Here is a 22,916-nt window from a genome sequence, read left to right as displayed (position 1 = left end):
CAAGCTGGGCATGGTGGGACCTGTCTGTTGGGAAAGGCAAGACAGCTAGTCCCAGGCCAGCATGCACTACATGGTAAGCCCGTGTCCGCTCTAAATAAACAAATACATAAAGGAAAACAAACGGCTTGGTTGCTTACGCTCCTACAATGCTGACACTCCCTTCTCTCTCAGGGTTTCCAAGACATTTCACTCTGCCTGCTCGCTCATAGAAAGAAGCCAGTCGGGCACCAAGGTATGCAGGGTATCCACTATCTGAAAGACAAGAAGAAAAGTTCAAAAGGAAGCTTGAAGGCAGCTCTTAATTTTTATTAGAGACAACCAACCACTAGACTCACCTGCAGGCATTTCAGCTAAGCGACCAGAGATTTCTCTGAGGGCCTCAGCCCATCTAGAGGTAGAGTCAGCCATCATACTGACGTGGTACCCCATGTCACGGAAGTATTCTGATAGTGTAATTCCTAAATAGAGAGGAACACTGTTAAGTTATACTGTCAGAAAACAAACTACTGGCTTTTCCTGGAATTTTACTTTACAAAGTTCCCTAAGAAACTTTAAAACAGGCACATTAAGTATCTTGTTAGCCATTTCCCCAGGTTTATTTCTCTAGGCACAGAGCTGAGTCATACTTCCAAGCATCTTTTCCATTTAGATAAGACATGTAACTGACCTCGATGAAAAGAATGTGATTAAAAATGCTATGTTGCATGGCCAGGCATGTTATACACTTTTCTAGCCTTCCTAAAGCCCTCAAAACATGTGCTGAAGTCTGAAGAGCCACTCTGGCCTGGGTTCATCACAGGCTGAAAAAAAAAAAAAAAAAAAAAAAAGAGTACCCCAGCCACGGCTATGGCAACTGTGAGTGGGGGATGTTTGTGTGTTTGGGAGCAAACTCAAGCTCAGAGATCCACCTGCCTGTGCATCTCCAATCGCTGGGACTAAATGTGCCATGGCCAAGCCCACTCCACACAGGAAGAGGTTTTATGCCCGCTCTCTGCTCAGATAATTAATCCGGAAAGACATTTCCGAGCACCACTTGTCTATCCTATACATCAAGCATGCATACGTAACTAAACTTGAGACAGCCTCAAGTCTCTGACATGCAGACCCGGTCCTGTCCTACAAAGTAAAACACCAAGAAACAAAGTGACTGGGTCTTGTTATCTGTCTCAGCCAAACTTTTCCAATACAAGGTTCTAACCTATTAAAGTGGAATAACTTCTAACCTATATATTTGTAATATATTAAAGGAAATAAAATACATATAAGTATCTTCCAAAAACAAGTACTATACACAACTCTAAGACAATAGAAACATACAGTTATGTCTGTATTGTCAGAGTCGCCCAATGCCCCGACTTTTGTTTTAGCAAGAACAAAACAAGCTCAGAAGCAAAGAGAAAAAGTCACTGTAAACCAGCACTTTATTTTGTACCACACCATGACTCAGAATAAAAGATACTAAGTATAAGTGGTTTTAAAAACAAACCTTTAAAAAACTTAATATTTAGGCTTAAAAACACAGTAAAAATACACCAGATACTCTAACCTAATGTTTAGAACAGACTTTTTTTTTAAATTTGAGATTTATTTATTTAATATGAGAACACTGCTGCTGTCTTCAGACACACCAGAAGAGGGCATCAGATCCCATTACAGATGGTTGTGAACCACCATGTAGTTACTGGGAATTGAACTCAGGACCTCTGGAAGGGCAGTCAGTGCTCTTAACCGCTGAGCCATCTCTCCAGCCTCTAAAACAGACTTTTTAATATAAGCCCAGATGTGTTTTAGGTCTATGATGAAATGCTACCAACACTTGCACGTTCATACTAGATACTCTGTAGGAAACACAAATAGACACGAGTAATCAAGGACTCACTAATGCCCTACAAACACTTTTCACTGCCTACAATAAATAAATAAATAAAAACAATGAATAACTCAGACCAAAGACAGAAACACCAAAACAAAAAGATGAGGGGTGATGTATCTGGAGTTTGATCCCAGCACGGGGTGAGGAGTCAAAAGACAAACTAAGTTGCACTCATAGACTCAAAAAGAGTAATTATCTTCATTGATCAAAGAACTCGGATAAATCAATACGAAAGATGATTACTATCCTAAAGGAAAACTGACAGCAGGCAGTTTTTAAATGGCTGATGTCATGGGAAAGAGGCCAGTCCATTTTACATATAGACTGACTAGTATGTAATTCAGCAACAACTGTTAAAAGTCAATCATCCATTCCAGGTGCTAGGTGCTTCGTTCAGTTGCTTCATGTTTTCTGTTTGCTAACCGGATTAGCACTGGTGAAGATGAGAGACAAACTCTCTCACAGTTACCACACCGCTTGAATGGCCGTCAGAGTTAAAGCATAACCAGCGTGTGCTGGTTAGATGATTACTGAGGCTGGAGAGACAGTGCAGCAGTTAAGATGGCTCTCACAGCCCGTTCAGACTCCAGTGCCAGCCGGTGGCCCCTAACTCCAGCTCCAAGGTCTAATGCCCTCTTCTGGCCTCTGCAGGCACTGCACTCATGCAATGCCACCCCAGAATTTAAAATACAAGCATCTTTATAAAAAAATGTTTCTGCTCTATCCAATGAAGGAACACTGCAGCCATATGAGAGATGAGGTAGACTTCCCATCTTAAATAGTACATGAATATGCCACTTTCTTCTCCTTTTCATAAGTTATAACCAAACAAGAAGAGTAAAAGACAGCACTATAGATCCAGTGTCTAAGGCGAAGATACACTTAGCCCTAAGCTAAAACAACAGGGAAAAGATCCAAATGCGTGAAAACTGATCCAGGAACAGGGAAGCTTCAAGGACTCACTGAGGTGACACAACTCGAATTGAGCTCTGTGAATGGGCCCCACATGCTACAGAGCAGAATGGCCGGAGTAGGAGCTCCCTGGGCCTAGGGGGCATGGAGGAGGTGCAGAAAGATGGAGGAGAAACACAGTACGAGCAGGTGCTCCCTGTCTCCATGACACAGCATGGGTGCGGCAGGTAGAGGAAAGGATTCGCTACCAATGGCTTGCTGAAGAGAAACAGTAAAATAATTACACAACTGCGGGCCATAACAAATTCCACAAGTAACCGTGAAGAATTCCTGTTCCACTGCACCGGCCACAGCCAGTTCCACCCATCTCTCACAAAGCTGAGTAATGGTCCGAGATACTTAAATAAAAACAATGTAGAAGGAAGTACGGTGATGGCAAAAGTGCCTGCCAAGGACCAGACGAAAAGTGTGGCCCAGTGAACTACCTGGAAGAAAACCAAAACCAGTATGGAAATGTAGGCTTCATTAGAGGCAACACTAGGAACAGACACTACACATTGTGTGTACACATGAGAGTCTACATAAAAGACAGGACAGGAGATGGCAGACCTGGAAAACAGAAGGGCTCCAGTATGTCTATGGAGGAAAAGGTTGCAGATACAACCTCAAATCTCTCAAAATAAAAAAACAAATTCACAGACTGACAGGGTTCATGGCTTAGGAAGGAGTATTCAAGCTATCAACGCTGCCACAGATCCTATGAAAGCTATGAGACTTCAAATTTAAAGAGAAATTCCTTGGACCAAGAAAAGTCACTTCTAAAAGGGGGAAAATCATTCTCAGATTTTGCTCCCAATATTTACTGCTTAAATAAATGTTCTCAGGCAAAATAATATTGATCTAAGAAGTTTGTACCCAGCCAAACCACCGTTAAGGTTTGAATAGACAGTCCTTTTACCTCAAAAATTAAACCTGTTTTTTCATGAACAAAGTAAGTATTACTATAGTAACCCATGAAGTCTATGAAAGTCAACATATAAAAACTACCAGGTTACAAAAAATTTTGGTCTAATCATTTTAGTTCAGAAATACAACTGTTAAAGTTTAAAGGCAACAGGGAAAAAAAAAACCCTGGAAAGTTATGAAGAAAGCAAGAGTTCAAGGAAAATGAAGATTTCTGTGAGTCTTTCTTGCAGAAACTTCCAAAAGACACATTTAATAAAACAAGAAATAACGAGAGAAACTAAACTAGCCACAGGGAACACTGGCTCCATTTAGGGAAGGCCAAAGTCTAAATAATATTGGCTCTCTAGTTCTAGAACAAAATAAAGAGTTAATAATTCCTAAAAATGGAGAAACAAAGGCCCTAAACACTGAGGCTGAAAGAGAAAAGACACAGTATAGCAAATTTCTTATCTTTCATATTCATATAGTATTCATATAGTACGATGCTAAAATACAGATGGATAATAAAATTAAGAAGGTAAACATATTGCTTTATGAGTGTTAAGAGACGTGGAAGTGTGACTGTAGCTCAGGAGTGCTTGCCTCGTATGTGCAAGGAAGGCCCTGGATGTGTTCAACAACAGTAGCAAAAGGGCAGGGGTGGGTGTGCAGGGTGGGTGAGTGTGTGCAGGGGAGGTGAGGGTGAGCAGGGGTGGTGAGGGTGTGTGTGGGGGGGGTGGGGAGGGTGAGCAGGGGGTCAGTGAGAGAGAGGAGGAGGTGAAGACGACCATCTGGGGCAGCTCACCAAACATCTTACGTTTGGGGCTGGAGGGATGGCTCAGAGGTTAAGAGCTTCTGCAGAGCACTTGAGTTCTGTCCACAGAACCGAGCCGGACAGCTCACAACTGCCTGTAATTCTAGCTCCAGAGGATCTGACATGCTCTCTGTCCTCCAAGGGCACACAGACGTGTGGCATGTGGATAAGATACACCACACACGGGGCTGGGGATTTAGCTTAGTGGTAGAGCGCTTACCTAGGAAGCGCAAGGCCCTGGGTTCGGTCCCCAGCTCCGAAAAAAAAGAACCAAAAAAAAAAGATACACCACACACCCACAGGCATACACACTCTTTTAAACAATTTTATGCTTATTTATTCGTAGATACACATAATAAATCAGATATTTCTTAAGATAGGAAAGTGATTATATGGGAGTCTTTTAAAGATGAAGTTCTTTGGGAAAGAAAATTTGGGTGCTAGTGTTAAAAGTTGAGAACAGGTGTTAAAGTCTTTTCGTCCAACTCCTAACTCACCAGTGTAAATGGAGGCCTCTCTTGCAGCCACAGGCATATTGGAGGTATTGGCTACCAGCGCTGTCCTCTTCATGATGGACTCTACTTTACCATCAACTTCCATAGTGAGCTAAGGGTGTAAAATCCATCAGTGAGCTCCAGTTTAAGTCCAACACGCTAACAATTTAGTTTCTCCCACTTAAACATTGTAACTTGTTTCTGTTTAGGACCACCCCCATCATGCCAACCTCTCTTTCCTGCTCCACAGGACTCTCTGACAAATGGGCAATTTCATTTGGACATTTCAAATGAACAAAGGAAATCCATTCTTTTACGAAAAAGGACATGCTACTACAGTAACCTAGACCACAGAGCCCATGTGAAGTCTCACATTTAAATGTTCAGTTTCTCACACTTTGTTTTTCAGACAGTGTCTCATGTAGTCCAGGCTAGCCCTGACCTATTGACCCTCTGGCTCAGCCTCCCAAGTACAGGAATTAGAGGCACATGCCACCATACCCAGTCAAAATATAATTTTTTTTCTTTTATCCGCCTTATTTTTCTCTTAAGTGAGCATAAAGAAGAGAAACTTCAAAGAATTCATTTTCCTTTTTTAAAATATACAGATTAATCAAAAATATAATTTAAAATTCTTTGAAAGCATCTTGACAACCGAAAGCACCATTCTTGGCCCATGGAGCATAAACTATTGTCAGTGACAGCTGACATGCAGATCTCCTCCAGACGGTTATGTGGAGTCTTCTGTAGACAGACCTCAGGGAAGTCCCGGAGAACTTCTGACATCTCATTCCCTCTTTCACCGCAGCCGACATAGATAATCACATCGCTGTTGGAGTACTTGGATAGAGACTGGGAAATCACAGTCTTCCCACAGCCAAAAGCACCTGGAATAGCAGTAGTTCCTCCCTGAACACACCTGAAGGGCAACAGAACAAAAATCAGAAGAAATGTTTATTATGCTGTTGGCTTGCTAATGTATGCTGCTAAACAAAGTAGGTAACTGATAGAAAAATACCTGTAAGGTAATTACTCTGAAACATTTCTATACACGCAGAACATACTGTCATAATTATTGGCAACTCCTTTGTGCCTAACAGCATGTTTTAAGGTGGATGTAAACCAGGTGTGACGCGGCATGCCTTTTATCTCGGCACTCAGGACGCAGAGGCAGGTGGATCTCTGTGAGTTTGAGGCCAGCTTGCTCTACATGGTGAGTTCCAGGACAGCCAGCGTTACATGGATTAAGCAAGTCTTTAACAAAAGAAAGATGGACGTGGCAGTTATGCCTATATTCCCAGCATTTGGGAGGCTGAGGCAGTAGGATTACCCATGAATTGAAGGCTAGCTTAAATTACATAGCATCCCAGGCAAGTCTGAGGTACAGAGTGACATAGTATCCTGAAGTAACAAAAGACAACTTAGCACGTGTTTTCTTCTGATTAGCCATCGTTATCACGTACAGTGGGTGGAAAGTGGAAGTGTGCTCCATAAGACACCGAGGAAGGGTCTTCAGAAGCCATATGAACGCAGGCAGGTAATAAAATAGCCTGAATGACATTCCTGCTTGCACAAGTCTGTTCACTGAAGAACACAAGTGCATCTCCTTCATAAGGGGTAGAGAAGGGCCTAGGAAACTTACATCTTGTCATAAAGTTCAGTTTAGTCAGGAAGAGTAATAAGGCCACCCTGAAAGAGCCCAGGTCTGAAGGAGGGCAGAGTATACTTACAGGAGGGAGACCTAAGAAATACTCAAGCTTATAGGAGTAGGGAACAGGGGAGAACAGGGTGTCCATGTCAAGGCAATACTCAAAGCTGTGACAAATTAAAAATGTATTGTTCGGTTCAAGAGACCAGCAATGCTAAGGGCAGGACAGAGCTCCCATGGGTTAGAGGAGAAGCACCGGTGTCATGTGTATTCCTCAGGAGTTTACCATGACAAGACTGCAGGGACACGTAGAAAGGATAAACTCTAACACTGGCCGCTCCTCTCCTCTTCCCTTCCTTTCTCTCTCACTAGACAGGAGACTTATGAAAAGAGGCAGAAGAGGGAGACACACTTGAGGAACCCAGATATGTAATGAACCCCAAAAGGGGAAAGAGAGAGGAGGGAGGTGGAGCTTCATAGTGCCTGATTTCTCAGTGAAGAAGAAACGAGAAGGAGGAGACGTGGAGTTGAGCATCTGAACTACACAGAGAAGCATGAAGCAGCCGCAAGGCCAGCAGACAATTATAGTGGGGGAAGGGCTGCCATGGCAGTGTGGTCAGAAATCAATTTCTCGGATCATCTGGTTGCTCTCAGTGGCGTGTGCAAAGCAGAAGGGAACAGCTGGACGGCTCCACAGTTGGAATTTCGCCAGGTGAGTTCTGGCAAAAAACAAAGTTTTATTATACCACTAGGAACTACTCCTAAGTTTCAGTCTGTGGAGTATATTCTGAATAATGGACACAGACAGGAGGCAATGAGCACAGAAGAAGTCAAAGCACAGAGGTCTCTTCGGGAAAGAAACAGGGAGAGCTCCCCAAAGAGCCAGCTTCAGTGAGAGTGCAGGGGAGGCTGCTCAGCTCAGCTAGGTGGCAGGGGCCTGCTTGGCCAGTGGGAGGCACTGACTTTAATGATAAATTTATAGTGATTCAAGGTTGAACAGAAACCAGGCATTAAACGATGAGGTCATTGTAGAAAATACAGCGGCATACAGTAAAGCCACGTGTCTAACAAAAGACAGTAAAATTTTCTAAGCCAAGAAAACAGAAAAGAGCACACTATAAATTACTACCCGTGACAGCATACGGAGTCCATTTGACTTTAGAAATTAACGATTTACAGCAATGCCAATTTATTAATTCTAGGACAACTTAAAGTTACTTATATGCTTTGTCACAGATAGTCTTTTGGAAATTTTATTTTTCAGGAAGTTTTTTTTAAATACAATGTTGTTCGGGACTATAGAGGAAAAACCTTTGCCTCTTAATTATTGGCAACAGATGTAACTAATTCATCATACTTGCCCTAGATAAAACCTATCGCTGTATTTAATACAGAGAACTCATATCTGCAAGGATTACGAAAAGGCTGGTGCACATGATACCTTGGGGGCAGACAGTGGGAGACAGCAAACTTACGGGAAAAGGGCATCGAGCACTCTCTGGCCAGTAAGCAAGGGGTGGTTGGCTGGCAGCTTTTCAGTGACAGGCCGCACCTGACGCACAGGCCACACTTGGACCATGCTCAACTTCTCCTTCACACCTTCAAATTCAAGCTCCAGGACGACATCCTGTTAAAACACACAAATGTAAGGCAGTAAAACTTTAAGGGTGGCTAAGTCTGTGAGTCACTCTTCTTCCAAAACCCAAGTAAGTAAGCTCAGGTTACTCTCGTGGATAGAAGGCTGATTTTATAAGAAGGGAGGTGTATAGTTCTTGTTATGTGTCTTTACATATAGTCATACTTCTTTATACTGGGTGCATCACCATCTCACTGACTAATATAAAGTATGGTAGGAAGTCTTTGGAAGGAGCACATCAAGTAATAAAGAGCTACATAAATTGAACAAGCACGACAGGTAAGTCTTAAAGGCTATACATGTTCCCTGGATTAGGGAAAAGTGGAAGGAAGTGTGAACTTACCTTTCTCCCTTTTTCATTATCACAATCATATTGCTCTAATTTAGAAATACATTCTAAGAGTCCCAAAATATTATTATTTTTATTTTTTGTTAATATTTTTAAAAGGAAGTGATAATATAACAACATCTATGAACTGTTTAAACCACTCACAAGTAACTCCAAATTCCAGAAGAAATCTGTAGTCTGGTTAATATGAATGGTCTGTTCCAGGGCAAGTCCTCCATTTAGAATGAGCAAGTCTCTAAGCTAGTGAACAAGTCTAGACAGCTGTTGTAGAATCTCAAACTGACAAGTGTTCTCTACATGTTATAAAGCACACATTTTTGTAAATACTTTTGAAAAACTGCTTATTGCATTTTACTATGGGGACATTACATGTTATCATGGATTTCTCAATAAAATTATATGCCTATTTAGAAACTGCTACAACTCTATTGTCTGACACTCTGCGACTATAGGTAAAATAAACTAAGTTACAAATGATACACTCAAGTAAGAACTCATATAATCTACTATATAATTAATTATGTGAATCCTGATTGACAGTTAAAAAATCATGTTTATTCTAAGCCTGCTGAATGAGATATAGGCAAACCCATCAGTTAAGAAGCTAGGAAATGTCATATTTCTTTTTAAAAAGGTATATTCTTGTTCTTGTATGCTCAAGTCCAGGTCTAAACAAAATTACCCTTAAAAATGGCATAGCTCAGTGGGAGTGAGTGCCTAGCATATGAGCCTCTGGATCTGTTCCCTATCATCATGAAAATAAGTAAAACAATGAATAAGTAAACAGCACAGGAGTCACTCGGAACTTCCGTTCTAGAAATGCTTTAGCTGCTGCAGGGCACTAAAATGGTAACTGCCATGGATGAGCAGGTGCTGTGGAGAACAAAGGCCAGGCAGTACTTACAGAGGCATCGTAGTTCCCAGGCGGTGCGATGTAAGTCACACTTCCTCGGCTGCGTGGGGGTAGCATGATTTTGTGTTTGATGAGCGAGTTCTCATTGACAATCCCATAAATATCTCCACCAGTGATATGACTACCAACCTAAGGAACAAAGGCACCCGCCACTTAATGCTCAAAACCAAAACAAAACACCCCACACCCCCAAGCAGACATACCCTTACTTTCATAATTTAAAATCACTTGCCTAACTTATAAATAAAGCATTAGTTCTACAGTCCAATAAGTGCATTAAATATTAGACAGTATATCCATGCTTTATGTTTATTTGAACTAAGACTATAAAATAGTTCACTAAATACACATTTCATTTCATATTCTTTCACCAACTTTAGGAATTTCTGGTTACACAGACATACCCGTAGGTTTTTGCTGGGTATAAACTCCCATTTGATATCTCTGCTAAGAGCAGACACATTTACTCCTCTGGGGATGTAGATACTTTGGGTCTGACTGCTGATATCCGATAGAGGTCTCTGAATACCATCAAAAATGGCTCCCATAATGCCAGGACCAAGTTCTACCGAGAGAGGTTTACCAGTGCGGAGTACAGGGTCTCCAACAGAGACACCAGCTAGGAACAGCAGTTAAGGCAAACTTTTTTTTTTAATATTTATTTATTTATATATATTAACACACTACTAAGCAAAGAAGAGGACATCAGATCTTATTACAGATGGTTATGAGCCACCATGTGGTTGCTGGAAATTGAACTCAGGACCTCTGGAAGAGCGGTCAGTGCTCTTAGCCGCTGAGCCATCTCTCCAGCCCTAAGGCAAACTTAAAACCAAAGTTTGAAGATACTATGAATAGGAAATACAAGTTTAAAAAGGAAATGACATTTAAGAAGAAGAAATAGTAAGTCCCAAGGTTTCCCAGATCTTTGACATTTCAGCAATATTTTGTAGTCTCTAAGGACAAATAAATACCTAACACTTCTGGTTATTAAATAATCATATCCAAAGAGTTTAATCAATATGTATATCCTAACAACTGAGTGTCCGTGAAAAAAATGGTTTGTAAACCAAAAAGACAAAGAATCAGTTTCAGTCCTAAACAACCACAGGTCTAATGAACAGAAGGGTGCATGTGGCTTTTAGATACTGTATAACTTTGAGGAAGATTGGAAACCTACCACCTATTTATTTCTGCCTCCTTGGATTTTTAGCTCAGCTTCACAAACATTCATGATGCCACTGACAAGAATGTAATGCGACAAACACTTTCAGTGGCTCATCATGGCTGATGAAGTGTCTAACATTCTGGTATGTGGAAAATAACATTTTTGAGTGGCGTGGGTGCCGCCTGAATCTACTGCAGCTGCCCGAATGCTTCTGCCCAGTTTGGGAGTCACAGGTTTAAGAACAGAAGCAAAAGTCTCTCACTAATTCGTAAGTTTGACCATATTACTGAATAGCAGTCTTCATACAGAATAGTGGTACCTAGACAAAAGATTTTAAACATTGAAAACTAAGGAAATTCTTTAGAAAGAAAAGAAAGCCTAAAGGTGAGTAGACAGTGAAATGCCTTGTTTCATATTTGTTGACAGTACAATTAATAAACATTCACTGAGATTAATTTAGGGATATCTTTCTAAAGTAAAAATGGTTACACTGTAGCACCGGTTAAAAGAAAGACTTTAAATCATCAAAATTTATACTATTAATTGATTACTCAGTCATGTTAATATTGTATGCTGGAATTACATGTAGCTATAAAAAAGGAGAAGAACATCTATGAATTCTTGTAGAAAGGTCTCCAAAACGAGCATTTTCATTATCAGTATCTAACGGAAAAAATATTTAAAAGATTTATTTATTTAATGTATATAAGTTCACTGTAGCTGTCTTCAGACACACCAAAAGAGGAATTGGATCCCATTACAGATGGTTGTGAGCCACCATATGGTTGCTGGGAACTGAACTCAGGACCTCTGGAAGAGCAGTCAGTGCTTCTAACCACTGAGCCATCTCTCCAGTCCTAACAGGAATTTTTTTAAACCTACAACAAAGTTCAAAGAATTTCTCAAAAACTACTTTTATAGCTCTAGATTACATCATTATCATTTTACTGTATTTATCATATTATCTTCATCTGCAATCCACATATCTTAAAGTGGTAAACAGGTACAGAGTAGTTTATATAAATATGCTATCTTATGGGAAGAAACAACAAATACTTACTTGTATTTCCTAAGATACCTGATTTAAATTAGAACAAAGTATATGTGAATAAAAATGCCTTAATGAAACCCACTTTTTTATATACTAAGGCAAACCTAGAAGTACAGAAGAATACACAATAGCTATAACTAATCAAAGTGGTTATTGTGTCTTGAAGTCAGCTAGACAGAGGCCAAAAAATGTAGGGAGTTTTATCACTGCATACATTTTCACTAACTTTAAGTCTGCAAACCATGAGAAAAAGAGAACAACTGTGGGGTGAGACACAGATCAGTGTTAGGATGTAGCTTGTCAGTGTTAGGATGTATGCTTGTCAGTGTTAGGATGTATGCTTGTCATGTATGAGGTTCTGTGCTTGAGTTCCACCTATTCATCAAGTGACTAGATGGTAGGTAAAGGTATATCAATAAATCCCCCCAAACTTGTTTTTAGCTATGATTTCATGCCTAGAGAGGCTTCAAATTTGGGGCTGGGGCAATAGCTCAGCTTGTCTTGCAAGCATGAACATAACAATTCAGCCTCCAGAAACCACGTTAAAAGGCATATTCTTCCAACCTCAGCCTTGGGTACCGTGGATGATTCTTGGGGCTGGCCAGTCAGCAAGTGTAGTCTGTTTTCCACACTCCATGCAACATGAGAGCTCCTGTCTCAAGCATCATGTTGAATGGCACATGAGGCCTCTGGCTTTCACCCATGTGTCCTCACATATGTGTGCGTCTGCATACATATGAACACAGAGACTTCTAATTTCCTTTTTAGATGACTTTGTTTTTATGTTATGTTATGAGAGCCAGTTACCTCCAAGCATTCTTGTTAGAGCATCAATAGAACAAAATATGCTTAAAACCCCAAGAATTAATGCTGACCTTGAGAACAGAGTTACAGACATGAGTTTCCAAAAGACTGATTGTTTGTGAGGCCTGCATTTCTTTACGTTTATTTGTATTGAAAACCAATATTTAGTGTTTGTTTACTATGTGTGCCTGAGTACAGACATGGGGAAGAGAGGACAACTGTGTTCATCAGTTTTCTCTTTCCCCCTTTGCATGACTTCCAGGGGTCAGACTTACCCTTCTGGGCTTGGCGCCAACAGAGCTCTGCATGCTGAGCTATCCTGTAAGCCCCCCTCAGTTGTCCATAGGAAATTGGAAATAGATATTATGCTTAAAAATCAACATTGTAGCAATATTAAGCATTTCTTAGGGCTAAAGCTATATTACTCATTAAAGAGAATGGTGAAGGATCTATATTTATTTTTTAAATAAAATCATGGCTGGGTAATTTTAACCACATAAGCCAATATTATTATTCCACTCATGCTTTCTTTCTTCTGCAATATGAAACCTAAATAAATTTCCAATTGGATTCCCTGAGGTCTGTGGCACCAAGTGTTAAGAGCAATGAAAACTCAGAGCGTATTTCTAATTTCTTAACCGAGAGCAGTAATTCCCAATAGTTCTCCCTTCACTATGTTCCTATATGACATGCGCATGGCATGCACCTGCTGTGGGTTAAACCCTTAAACCCCGACACACAGAAGGTGGCAGGAAATCGACCGGAAAAGGATACAAGTTTCCTCGTACACCTGAATGGTGGCCATGTCACCTTCCAGTCGGATAATCTCTCCGACCAGCTCGCTGTGCCCCACTCTCACCAGCTCGTACATGGCAGCGCCCGCCATGTCACAGGCGGTGACCACTGAAAGAACAGAAGACCATTGGCCCAAAGTCCATGAATAAGTACAGCTAGTGTCAGCATCTAATACATCCAGTAGCATGCCTTCTCATTTATTCCTAAGGACGGACAAACTCCCAGCATGCAATACCCTTCACAGTTTCACATACAGACATATTTTTAGTAAATGATACACAGAAGGAAACAAAACAGACTTGTTAGGCTATAGGTACTGATTAATGTAACATAAAAGCAACCTATTTTAACACATGAAGTCCTATATGAAAACTCTCATCTTGTACTATTGAAGTTCATTCTGAACAACCCAAGCTCCTTTCATACATGCAATGAAGGGTTTTGTAACCGTAAACAACCAAATAGCCTACACTGGAATTAAGAGCTTTAGAACATCATACAGTAATTATCAGTTTATTGTGCTATTACTCCTTGAAAGATAACAATAAAGCAAGATTTTCACTACTTTGAGCTAGTGATTCTAAAGTTTCCTTGGCTGTGGACCTTCAATAAACTCTCACTCTAGAATTAAAAAAAAAGTCAGAATGGTATCCACAGCCAGATGGTACCATCTGTAACCTCAGCGGTGGGAAGCAGAGGCAGGAGGCTCAGGGTTCCACGCCAGCCGAGGCTCCTTGAAACCCTGTTACAAAATACCACCAGCAGCAGCTCACACATGCATATATAATTCCTCTTCTCAAACCGCGGCATGTTCCTAACCAGCCGCCACCACCGTTTCAACCTTCAGTAAGAAAGGACCTCTATTTTTAATATTTTTTCACAAGCAGGAGTCAGAATTAGAACTTGCTGTGTTAGAATAGACCATGCTGTCTAGCAAGCAAGCTATTTTTCTGGAAGGGAAAGAAGGGTGCTACATTTGTAGAGATGCGTAAGAATAAACCCACTCTTACTACATAGTCTGTGATTACAGCTGTGATAGTAATTACTGCAGTGGAAAAACATGTTAAATTAATTTGAACAAAAAGTTAAGATGACCTGAAATATCATATAATGAATTTAAAAATCCTACTTCATAAACCCCAAAGGGTACCACTTGTCTATTATAAAGTACTTAGGAACTAAACGGCAGCCCTGGAGCCGGCCTGTTGCACATTTCCTCACATCCACTTTACTTAAGCTGGATGGTGGTATTCCTTTGCTTTTCCCTAAGATTCCTCATGTTTACTATGTGTCCTATCAGCTCCTGTGATCCTAAGAGAGATGGAGAAGAGTGAGTGCTCCTCTCTACCTGCCAGTGAACGCAAGCTCCCTGAGTACTTGAAGAGAAGAAGGTCGAGCTCACTCGTGGATGAAAAGTCTGCCAAAGAGGCACTGTCGCCTTCCCTGTCATTAGAACAGGGCACAAACTGTAGCATGAAACTTAAAGGAAAAATACATTTTAATATCAATGAGCAGGTTGTACCTAGGCTACTGTAGTTCATATTTGTTAGTGGGATATTCAACAAAATCAATAAATACTGAAATGAGACGGTTATTTTAAAAGCAGAGTTCCAAGGTTTGACAAAAATGGATACAGACTATAAAACTACTTTCTACTCTCAGTATCAGGTCACCGGGCTTCTCTGAAGTAGTCAGCTGTGAGATACCTGGAATACTTACCCAGACACATGTATAAACGCAGAGGGCCGGTTAAGTTAGCATTACTAGGAAAGGCTCTGAAGACCTTATTTATTTACGTTCAAATCAAACCAGTAGAGAGTAACTGAATATTTATTACACATACAGCACTGCATACTAAAAGCTATAAACCTTAAAGCTTTTTTAATTTCAAATTTAACAAAAACAATTAAGCTTTATTTGCCTAACAAGCATGGTATCACAAAGTAGCTTATCACTGACAAACCGTCAAATGGACATGATTAGTGCTCGGCGAACCATTCCGGGGGCTATAGTATTTTACTCTCATAGCAACTATGAGCTCTTAAAAAAGCAAACCACTTATGTGGACCAGCAGGACCTGGGTTTCTCCCCACAGCCCCTTGAGAAGAGGCCGATCAGTGAGGTGCCCTTGCTCTTAGCTGCTGCACATTACGTACCAGGCCCTGAGACTCCATGCACATAACCAAATGTGCTTTCTTTGTCTTCATCACGGATTTTGGGTAGCTTGGAGAAATCCATTGTGCTAAATTTACCTAAGGCAAAAGAGGAAAGTAAATCACAATTAGAAACTCCAAGACAAAAGAATTAGCATAGGTGGTATATTCTCAAGTCATAAAACCATTTCAGAATAAAACGTGACACTACACGTAGGTGTGTGTGTGTGTGTGTGTGTGTGTGTGTGTGTGTGGTATATTCTCAAGTCATAAAACCATTTCAGAATAAAACGTGACACTACACGCAGGTGTGTGTGTGTGTGTGTGTGTGTGTGTGTGTGTGTGTGTGTGTGTGTGTTTCAAGACAGGGTTTCTCTCTGTAGCCGTGACTGTCCTGGAACTTGCTCTGTAGACCAGGCTGTCCTCAAACCCAGGGATCTGGCTGCCTCTGCCTCCTGAGTGCTGAAGGGATTAAAGGTATGTACCATCACCACCCAGCTTAACACAAAATCCTTAAGTTAAAATAACTCATTCTTGAATAAGCTACCAGTATATCTGTTATAACTAAATTGCGTGTTTACATTTCATATTGCATATTGCCAATGATTTATCTACCCCTTTACTATTCATATCCTCATCCAATATTTCCAACTTCCTCTCCAGTTACTCTGAATCATTCATAAAGCCTAAGAGCCTTTGTCTGAGAACTTTTTTGCTAGGTTACCCAGCCCAGTACCTCCTTTAGGATTCTGGTCAAATGTCACTTTCTTCATGAGCCGCTGTAAGCCCCGATTTAAATATATTACTCCCGCCTTTAGTTTTTCAATGCTTTATTAATTTTTTAATGTTACAAGTGTTTTGCCTCAATTTCTGTATGTGCACTACATGTGTAACTGGTGCCCCCAGAGACCAGAAGAGGGTATTGGATCCCCTAAAACTTAAGTTACAGATAATTGTGAGTCACTTTGTAGATGCTCTTCAGAAAGACCAAGTGCTTATAACCACTGAGCCAATCTCCAGCTCCACTCTTGCTTTTTTTTTTTTTTAATCACTTTTCATAGTGGAACAAACTATGTATTTTATATTAAAATCTCTTTAAAATTTGTCTCAGGGCATTTTTCCTCTTCTTTTAATTGACCAGAATCGTAAGGCTGAGTTGTAGGAGCACTTGCTCCTGCAGAAGACTCAGGATCAATTCCCAGAACCCACATGGTGCCTTACAACTGTTAGTAATTCCACTTCTAGGGGCTGACACTGCCTTCTTGGTTTCCTAAGGTACCAAGTACGCATGCGATGCACATACATGCAAGCAAATACTCATACACATAAAGTAAAAATAAATCTTAAAAAAAAAGGAAATTTAGTTCAACGTCTGCTTCAGAGAAGTACAATCCGAAACTCCAATGGACAACTGCCCATATCCAAACAGAAAACAGAGGCCTGGCCTGGTGACTGACACATGTGTTCTCTCAGCACATGGGAAGCAGACTCAGGTCTGTCACGATGTCTGAAGCCAGCCTGGGCTACAAAATAGGCTCCAGACCAGCCTGTACTACGAGAGATGCTACCTAAAAGCAAGCAAGCAGCAGCAACAACAACAACAACAACAACACACACACAACAACAACAACAACACACACACAACAACACACACAACACACACAACAACAACACACACAACAACACACACAACAACACACATAACACACACACAACAACACACACAGACAACAACACACACACACAACACACACAACAATACACACACAACAACACACAACAACACACACACACAACAACACACACACAACACACACAACAATACACACACAACAACACACACACACACACACACACACACACACACACACACACACACACACACACACACCACCAACAACAACAACAACAATATCAACAATAACACCAAAAAGGAAAATCTGGGATACAGTACACAAAAATTAGTCTTAGAGCATTCAACAATAAAGTGCTAAGTCATATGCATTTAGTAAACATTCAAAGACTACAAAGTTTAGTGAAGCCATCTTGAAGGTCAGCTAGTATTTGTACAAACAAGGAAAGAATGAGTGGCAAAGGCAACCCAGATGGGTCAAGAATAGGAGAATGGAAATAAAATACTCAGGAAGAGCAAACCGACCGGCCTGGCTGGTATAAAGCTTATGTTCAGGCAACAATAGGGACAGAGCATGAAAAGATGGGTGATACTGACTATGGGTCTCTACCTGAACCTAAGAAAAACAAACACACCTAGCTCTGTGAACAATAGGAACAACGTGGTGACTGAAGGAAAGATGGTGTTCTGTTGCTCTAACATATTAAATCTGGGAAAGACTGCACGTAGGCTGAGAGATTGAAAACTCTAGCTAAGGCTTGAATGTTGATGGACTTCTATCTATTGAATGTTTGTTCTGTTCTTCCCAAGGGAAAGGCCCCGTGTTAAAGCAAGACAATAAAAGCTGTAACGAAACATGCAACAATTTTCAAGGAGCTTTTTGCTGGTTTACCCAAATGGACTACACAGAAAAATGGTTTAAGTGCTCAATTAAGGTATAAACACCGTACTGGGAACAAAGAGAAACTGACTCTTCTACTGTAGAGAATGTGGGTAAGTGTAGATCAGTATGGATAAAGCATATATACAGAAACATCATTGGAAAGCAAGCTTTGAGGACACCTGAGTCCAGATAGAAGAACACGGGTCAGAGCCAACCCCTGGGCCCTGCTGAGGAGTCGTCCTACGCCAACACTGAGGAGTGATCCCCAGTATTTCTGGAGATGTCAGAGGATCACATACCACAGATACACAATTTGTAATCCTTTGGCTGAAGTATCAAAAAGCTGTGTATAGACACTGATAAATCTCGAGTGTTGTTTCTCAGGAGCTGACCACCTTGCTTCTTTGAGAAAGGGTCTTGTCTTCCACCGAGACCTCGGCCTTGCAGGTGTGCTCAGGGTGGTTAGCCATTGGGTCATAGCTGTCAACCCATCTCGGCCTCCAAAAGCACACACCACTGTACCTGACGTTCTAGTGGGTGAGAACTGAACAAGTATGTCCTCACCCTTGCACCACAAACATTTTACCAATTGAGCTATCTTCCCATCCCTCAGAACAAGATTTTCTAGGAACCACCAGATAATGAAAGACAATGAAAAAAAAAAAATCTGATGTACTCTTTTGGTCCCCACAGGTACCCATCACACAAACAGATACACACATAAAAAAAAAAAAAAAAAATCCTTCAGGGGCTGGAGAGATGGCTTAGAGGTTAGAATTTAGTTCTTACGGTGGAGCCAAGTTGTTCTGTTCCTAGCACCTGCATGGCAGCTCACAATTGTCTACAATCCAATTCCATGGACTCCAATGTCTTTTCGGACCTGAGGTCCTGCCAGCATGTGACGTACAACACACACCTTCAAAGACGGTACACCTAAACACGGTACTGAAGTCAACATCCAGGCTAAGTTCCTCTCCAGGGTGGGTGTCCCCTGTATAGTATCTGTGACACATGATCATCTGCCCAGTAAAGTGGGAACAGCCCAGTGCTTGAGTCAGCTGACTTGGGATCACATTTAGGTTCCTCTAATGATATGCTGCAGGAAAACTTAGACAAATCAAAATCTCTTTAACTGAAAAACAAGAATTATGCTACTGCTTATGCAAGAATTGTGATTTAATTACAGACTTGGTCAAACGTTCCTCGTGAAATGCTCACAAACATTCCCTTAGTGATGCTATGTGAATAGCATCATTTGAAAAAACCATTTGCTTCCAGAAATGCCTTCTTTCACGACGGGTCTGCATGAGTCCTGAGTGCTCCTTGCTCAAAGGCAGTCTTTTTATGGTCCCTCACTCCTTGAGCTATCCTTTCAGAAAGTATTTTATCATATTTGTATTGACTGCTTTAAAAATGGAGCTACATAAATAAAAAATGCTTTAAATATTATGTCAGTACAAAGGAATATTACTTCTTTTAGAAGACAGAGACCAAGGCTTTAAGTCAAAAAGATTGAGTTTAAATTTGTAAACTATAGCATTGGAAAAGTCAAATTCTTTTGACCAGTCTATTTCACCTAGAGTCCAATAGAGCTGTGGTAAGACAAACATGTCATTGGTCTGCCTGGGAGAAAAGGGGTAATAGAGTAACTAATTTAATTAATCCAAGCCAAGATTGCCTGATTTCTAAAAAGTATGACTAATGTAACAGCAGCAGCTGCTACTGCTTTTAAAACAAGATTAATTTTTATCATTTTCAGTGTTGTGTGTGAGTGCATGCATGTGTGCATACATGTCTGTGTGTGAAGGAGGGGAGGGATGGGGTGGGGTATGAGGTGAGGTCCTCCTAGAGCTGTTGTCCTAGATGGTCCTCTGAAAGATCAGCAAGTGCTATATTTCAGGCAGAAATATGGTGAAATACTTCCCTTTAACCAGCCAGCTAAAATTAGGAGATGGTGTATTCTCAGAAGTAGCACAGGCTGACTTTACAGGAATGCATGGAGAAGACAAGGGAAGAGCGGCTTACAGGAGGTGAAGCAAAAACTAGAGGGATGGGCAAGAATGATCAGACTACACATAATGTTTTCCTAGAGATGGTTCAGTTCTCCTGAGCTACAGAAAGGTCATAAAGGCTCTAGGGAGTCAAGCAGTAGCTTTTGTAATTTAAAAAAAAAAGTATTTATTTCTATTAATGTGAGTATACTGTAGCTGTCTTCAGACACACCAGAAGAGGTCATTGATCACAATACAGATGGTTGTGAGCCACCATGTGGTTGCTGGGATTTGAACTGAGGACCTTTGGAAGAGCAGTCAGTGCTCGTGCTCTTAACCACTGAGTCATGTCTCCAGTCCTCTTTTGTAATTTTTTTTTTTAAATTATGGTCTGAGTCCTCCTAATATATGGACAATGATTATTGGAAGGGAATCACAAGGGTTTGTTCATCAACCAGCTTTCTTGTGGGTTTAGCAGTGTCTGGAGAAGTATAGCCATTATGGGGATTTTGGTGTCTATTGTAGCTGGTCTTTGGCACTTTTGGGGTTCTTTTCCTATACTTTATCCGCCCAGTTTCACCTCCTAACACTAGGCAGGAAGAAACAAGAACAGAGGAGAGAGAGGAATTAGGAAGATCCCTGATCTAACTTCTTTCCTTTTGTTTCTTCTCTGACTCCAGCTACTAACAACCTCCCCAAGTGACCACCACCATCAACCCCGCCTCTCAGGATTCCAAACATCATGCAACTGTAGAAACCATCTGCAGCGGGAAAACCACGCCTCTGCCGGAACATGAGACAAATAACAGTCAGCGGCTGTGGACAGTCCGAAGCAGCCCCACATCTCTATACCTGGGATTAAAATGAAAGTACATTCTTGCCGTATTTCTGTGTTTTTAAGAGAAATGCAAATTCCAGAATTCCTAAAAATGTCACTATTCTTTTAAACTTTTTTTAAACGTTTGAGGCACATATTAGGCATTAGAAACAATGACATTAAGACAGTAAGAGGATCAACAGCCTAAGGGTAGCGCTGCAAGTCTACATCCAGACGAGCAGACATACACCTTTGCTTTCAGCTGACAAACACTCGAACCAGCAAGTCAAGGTCTTGTTTTGTTTTGTTTTCCTTTTCTTCTTGGGAGGAGGAGGGGAAATGTTGGGGACAATCCCATTCTCTGGAAGGACGATACAGGGGTTGAAGAGATGGTTCAGTGTTTAAACACCTGTGGCTCTCACATGGGACCCATGTTCAGTTCAGGACCCACACGCTGGCTCACATCCATTGTAACTTCAGTTCCTGGGCCTCCAATGCTCTCTTCTGATGTCTGCGGGCACCAGGCATGCATGTGGTACACATACATATAAGCAAACAAAATATTCATACACAAAAATAGAAACATTTTAAGGCCAATATAAAGAGAAAATAAGATTGTGAGCAATTTAGCTCTCTACTGTGCAAGAGGAAAAATCTCACTCTGTAGAAGGGGCTGACCTTGAACTCAAGAGATCTCACTGCCTCTTCCTCCTGAGAGCTGAGATTAAAGATGTGTACCACCACTACTCAGCAAACAGCGGACTTTTTAAAAATATTAAACATGGGCTGGAGCGATGTCTGAGCAGTTAGTAGAGCAGTCTGTTCTTGTAGTAGTTTATTTTTGTGTCCAGCACCCATGTTAGGTGACTCATAACCCCTGTAATTCCAATCCAAAGGGATCCAACGCCTCTGGCCTCCTGAATATATGTGCACAAGGCCACATGCACACAAACATAACTAAAAATAAAAAATAATTTTAAAGTATTAAAAAACTTCAAAAGCATTTTCAATAGGAAAGTTAAGTCATAGTAAATTAAGAGTTACTTTTATTCTAAAACTTCACAGTAGAAGGTCCAAGTATACTATGATCTAATGTTGCATGAAACTCCTTCCTTACAGTTATCCCTGCTGTTCTCCAGGATAAAAAAAGCAGCCAAGGAACAGCAGTGTGAGGGACGGAACTCGAGGTAAAGCACTAGCTGCGCAGGAACTAGCAGAACTCCAGCCCCCCCCACCAGGAATCGTGAAGAAAATGTGGCACAGAGAGCTACAGTCACAAGAAAACAACTCAGGGACTACATAAGCTTTATCCTTGGCTACTGGACTCTTTTCCTAAGGACAAAACCCAAATGGTTTATAACGAAGATTCCCTTAATTATACATTATAGACCCCCACGTTTGAAAAAAATGAAAAAGAAAAAATCTGTGCTATAGAGAAGGGAAAATCCAGACGGCAGCAAAGGCAGCCATCTGACTGGTGAGTCATCAAACTCTCCCCACTGCAGAGCACTGAAGTGCCGCCAGAGCCGGCTGCCCCACCATTTTATAACAGAGTCTAAATTGCAACTGGTTATCGTGCTACACCTAGCAATGCCTTTTATTCTAAAACAATTCCTTTTAGTATCAGAGTCTTGGCTGGAAACGAGGAGAAGGCCACACAACAGCCAACACTAGGCTTCCAAGGCAATTCTCATGCAGTCTGACCCACTCCACTGGCACTTGGTGTTATTTAATGTAACATTTGAAAAAGAACACACTAACTCACTAAAAGACTGGCTTAGGAAAGCACAGGGGGTTGTTAGTTTTTTTAAAAAGGAAAAAAAATCAGTAGATTTCAAAAGTTTCTTTTTTTAAAAAAGATTTATTTATTTTATTTATATGGGTACACTGTAGCTGACTTCAGACACATAAGAAGAGGGCGTCAGATTCCATTACAGATGGTTGTGAGCCACCATGTGGTTTCTGGGAATTGAATTCAGGACCTCTGGAAGAGCAGTCAGTGCTCTTAACCACTGAGCCACCTCTCCAGCCCCTCAA

General features: G+C 40.9%; 1 protein-coding gene across 3 annotated transcripts in view; it reads right to left on the bottom strand.

Moving 5' to 3' along the window:
* The window catches only part of Atp6v1a (ATPase H+ transporting V1 subunit A), a 53,104-nt gene that overhangs the window by 16,182 nt on the left and 14,006 nt on the right, over nt 1–22,916 (bottom strand). For all 3 annotated transcript variants that reach the window (NM_001108318.2, XM_087576893.1, XM_087576895.1), the window contains exons 2-10: nt 15,559–15,654; nt 13,382–13,510; nt 9,989–10,203; nt 9,576–9,713; nt 8,162–8,313; nt 5,795–5,957; nt 5,042–5,150; nt 336–458; nt 138–252 (exon numbers count right to left, since the gene is read on the bottom strand). In NM_001108318.2, the coding sequence (NP_001101788.1) occupies nt 138–252; nt 336–458; nt 5,042–5,150; nt 5,795–5,957; nt 8,162–8,313; nt 9,576–9,713; nt 9,989–10,203; nt 13,382–13,510; nt 15,559–15,640 (1,226 nt within the window). In that variant the 5' untranslated portion in view covers nt 15,641–15,654. The remainder of the gene's footprint in view (nt 1–137; nt 253–335; nt 459–5,041; nt 5,151–5,794; nt 5,958–8,161; nt 8,314–9,575; nt 9,714–9,988; nt 10,204–13,381; nt 13,511–15,558; nt 15,655–22,916) is intronic.

Source organism: Rattus norvegicus, chromosome 11 (genome assembly GCF_021556685.1).
Source record: "Rattus norvegicus strain SHRSP/BbbUtx chromosome 11, alternate assembly SHRSP_T2T, whole genome shotgun sequence".
Classification (NCBI taxonomy): domain Eukaryota; kingdom Metazoa; phylum Chordata; class Mammalia; order Rodentia; family Muridae; genus Rattus; species Rattus norvegicus.
Note: the sequence above shows the minus strand (reverse complement) of the source record. Positions and strands in the feature narration are given on the sequence as shown.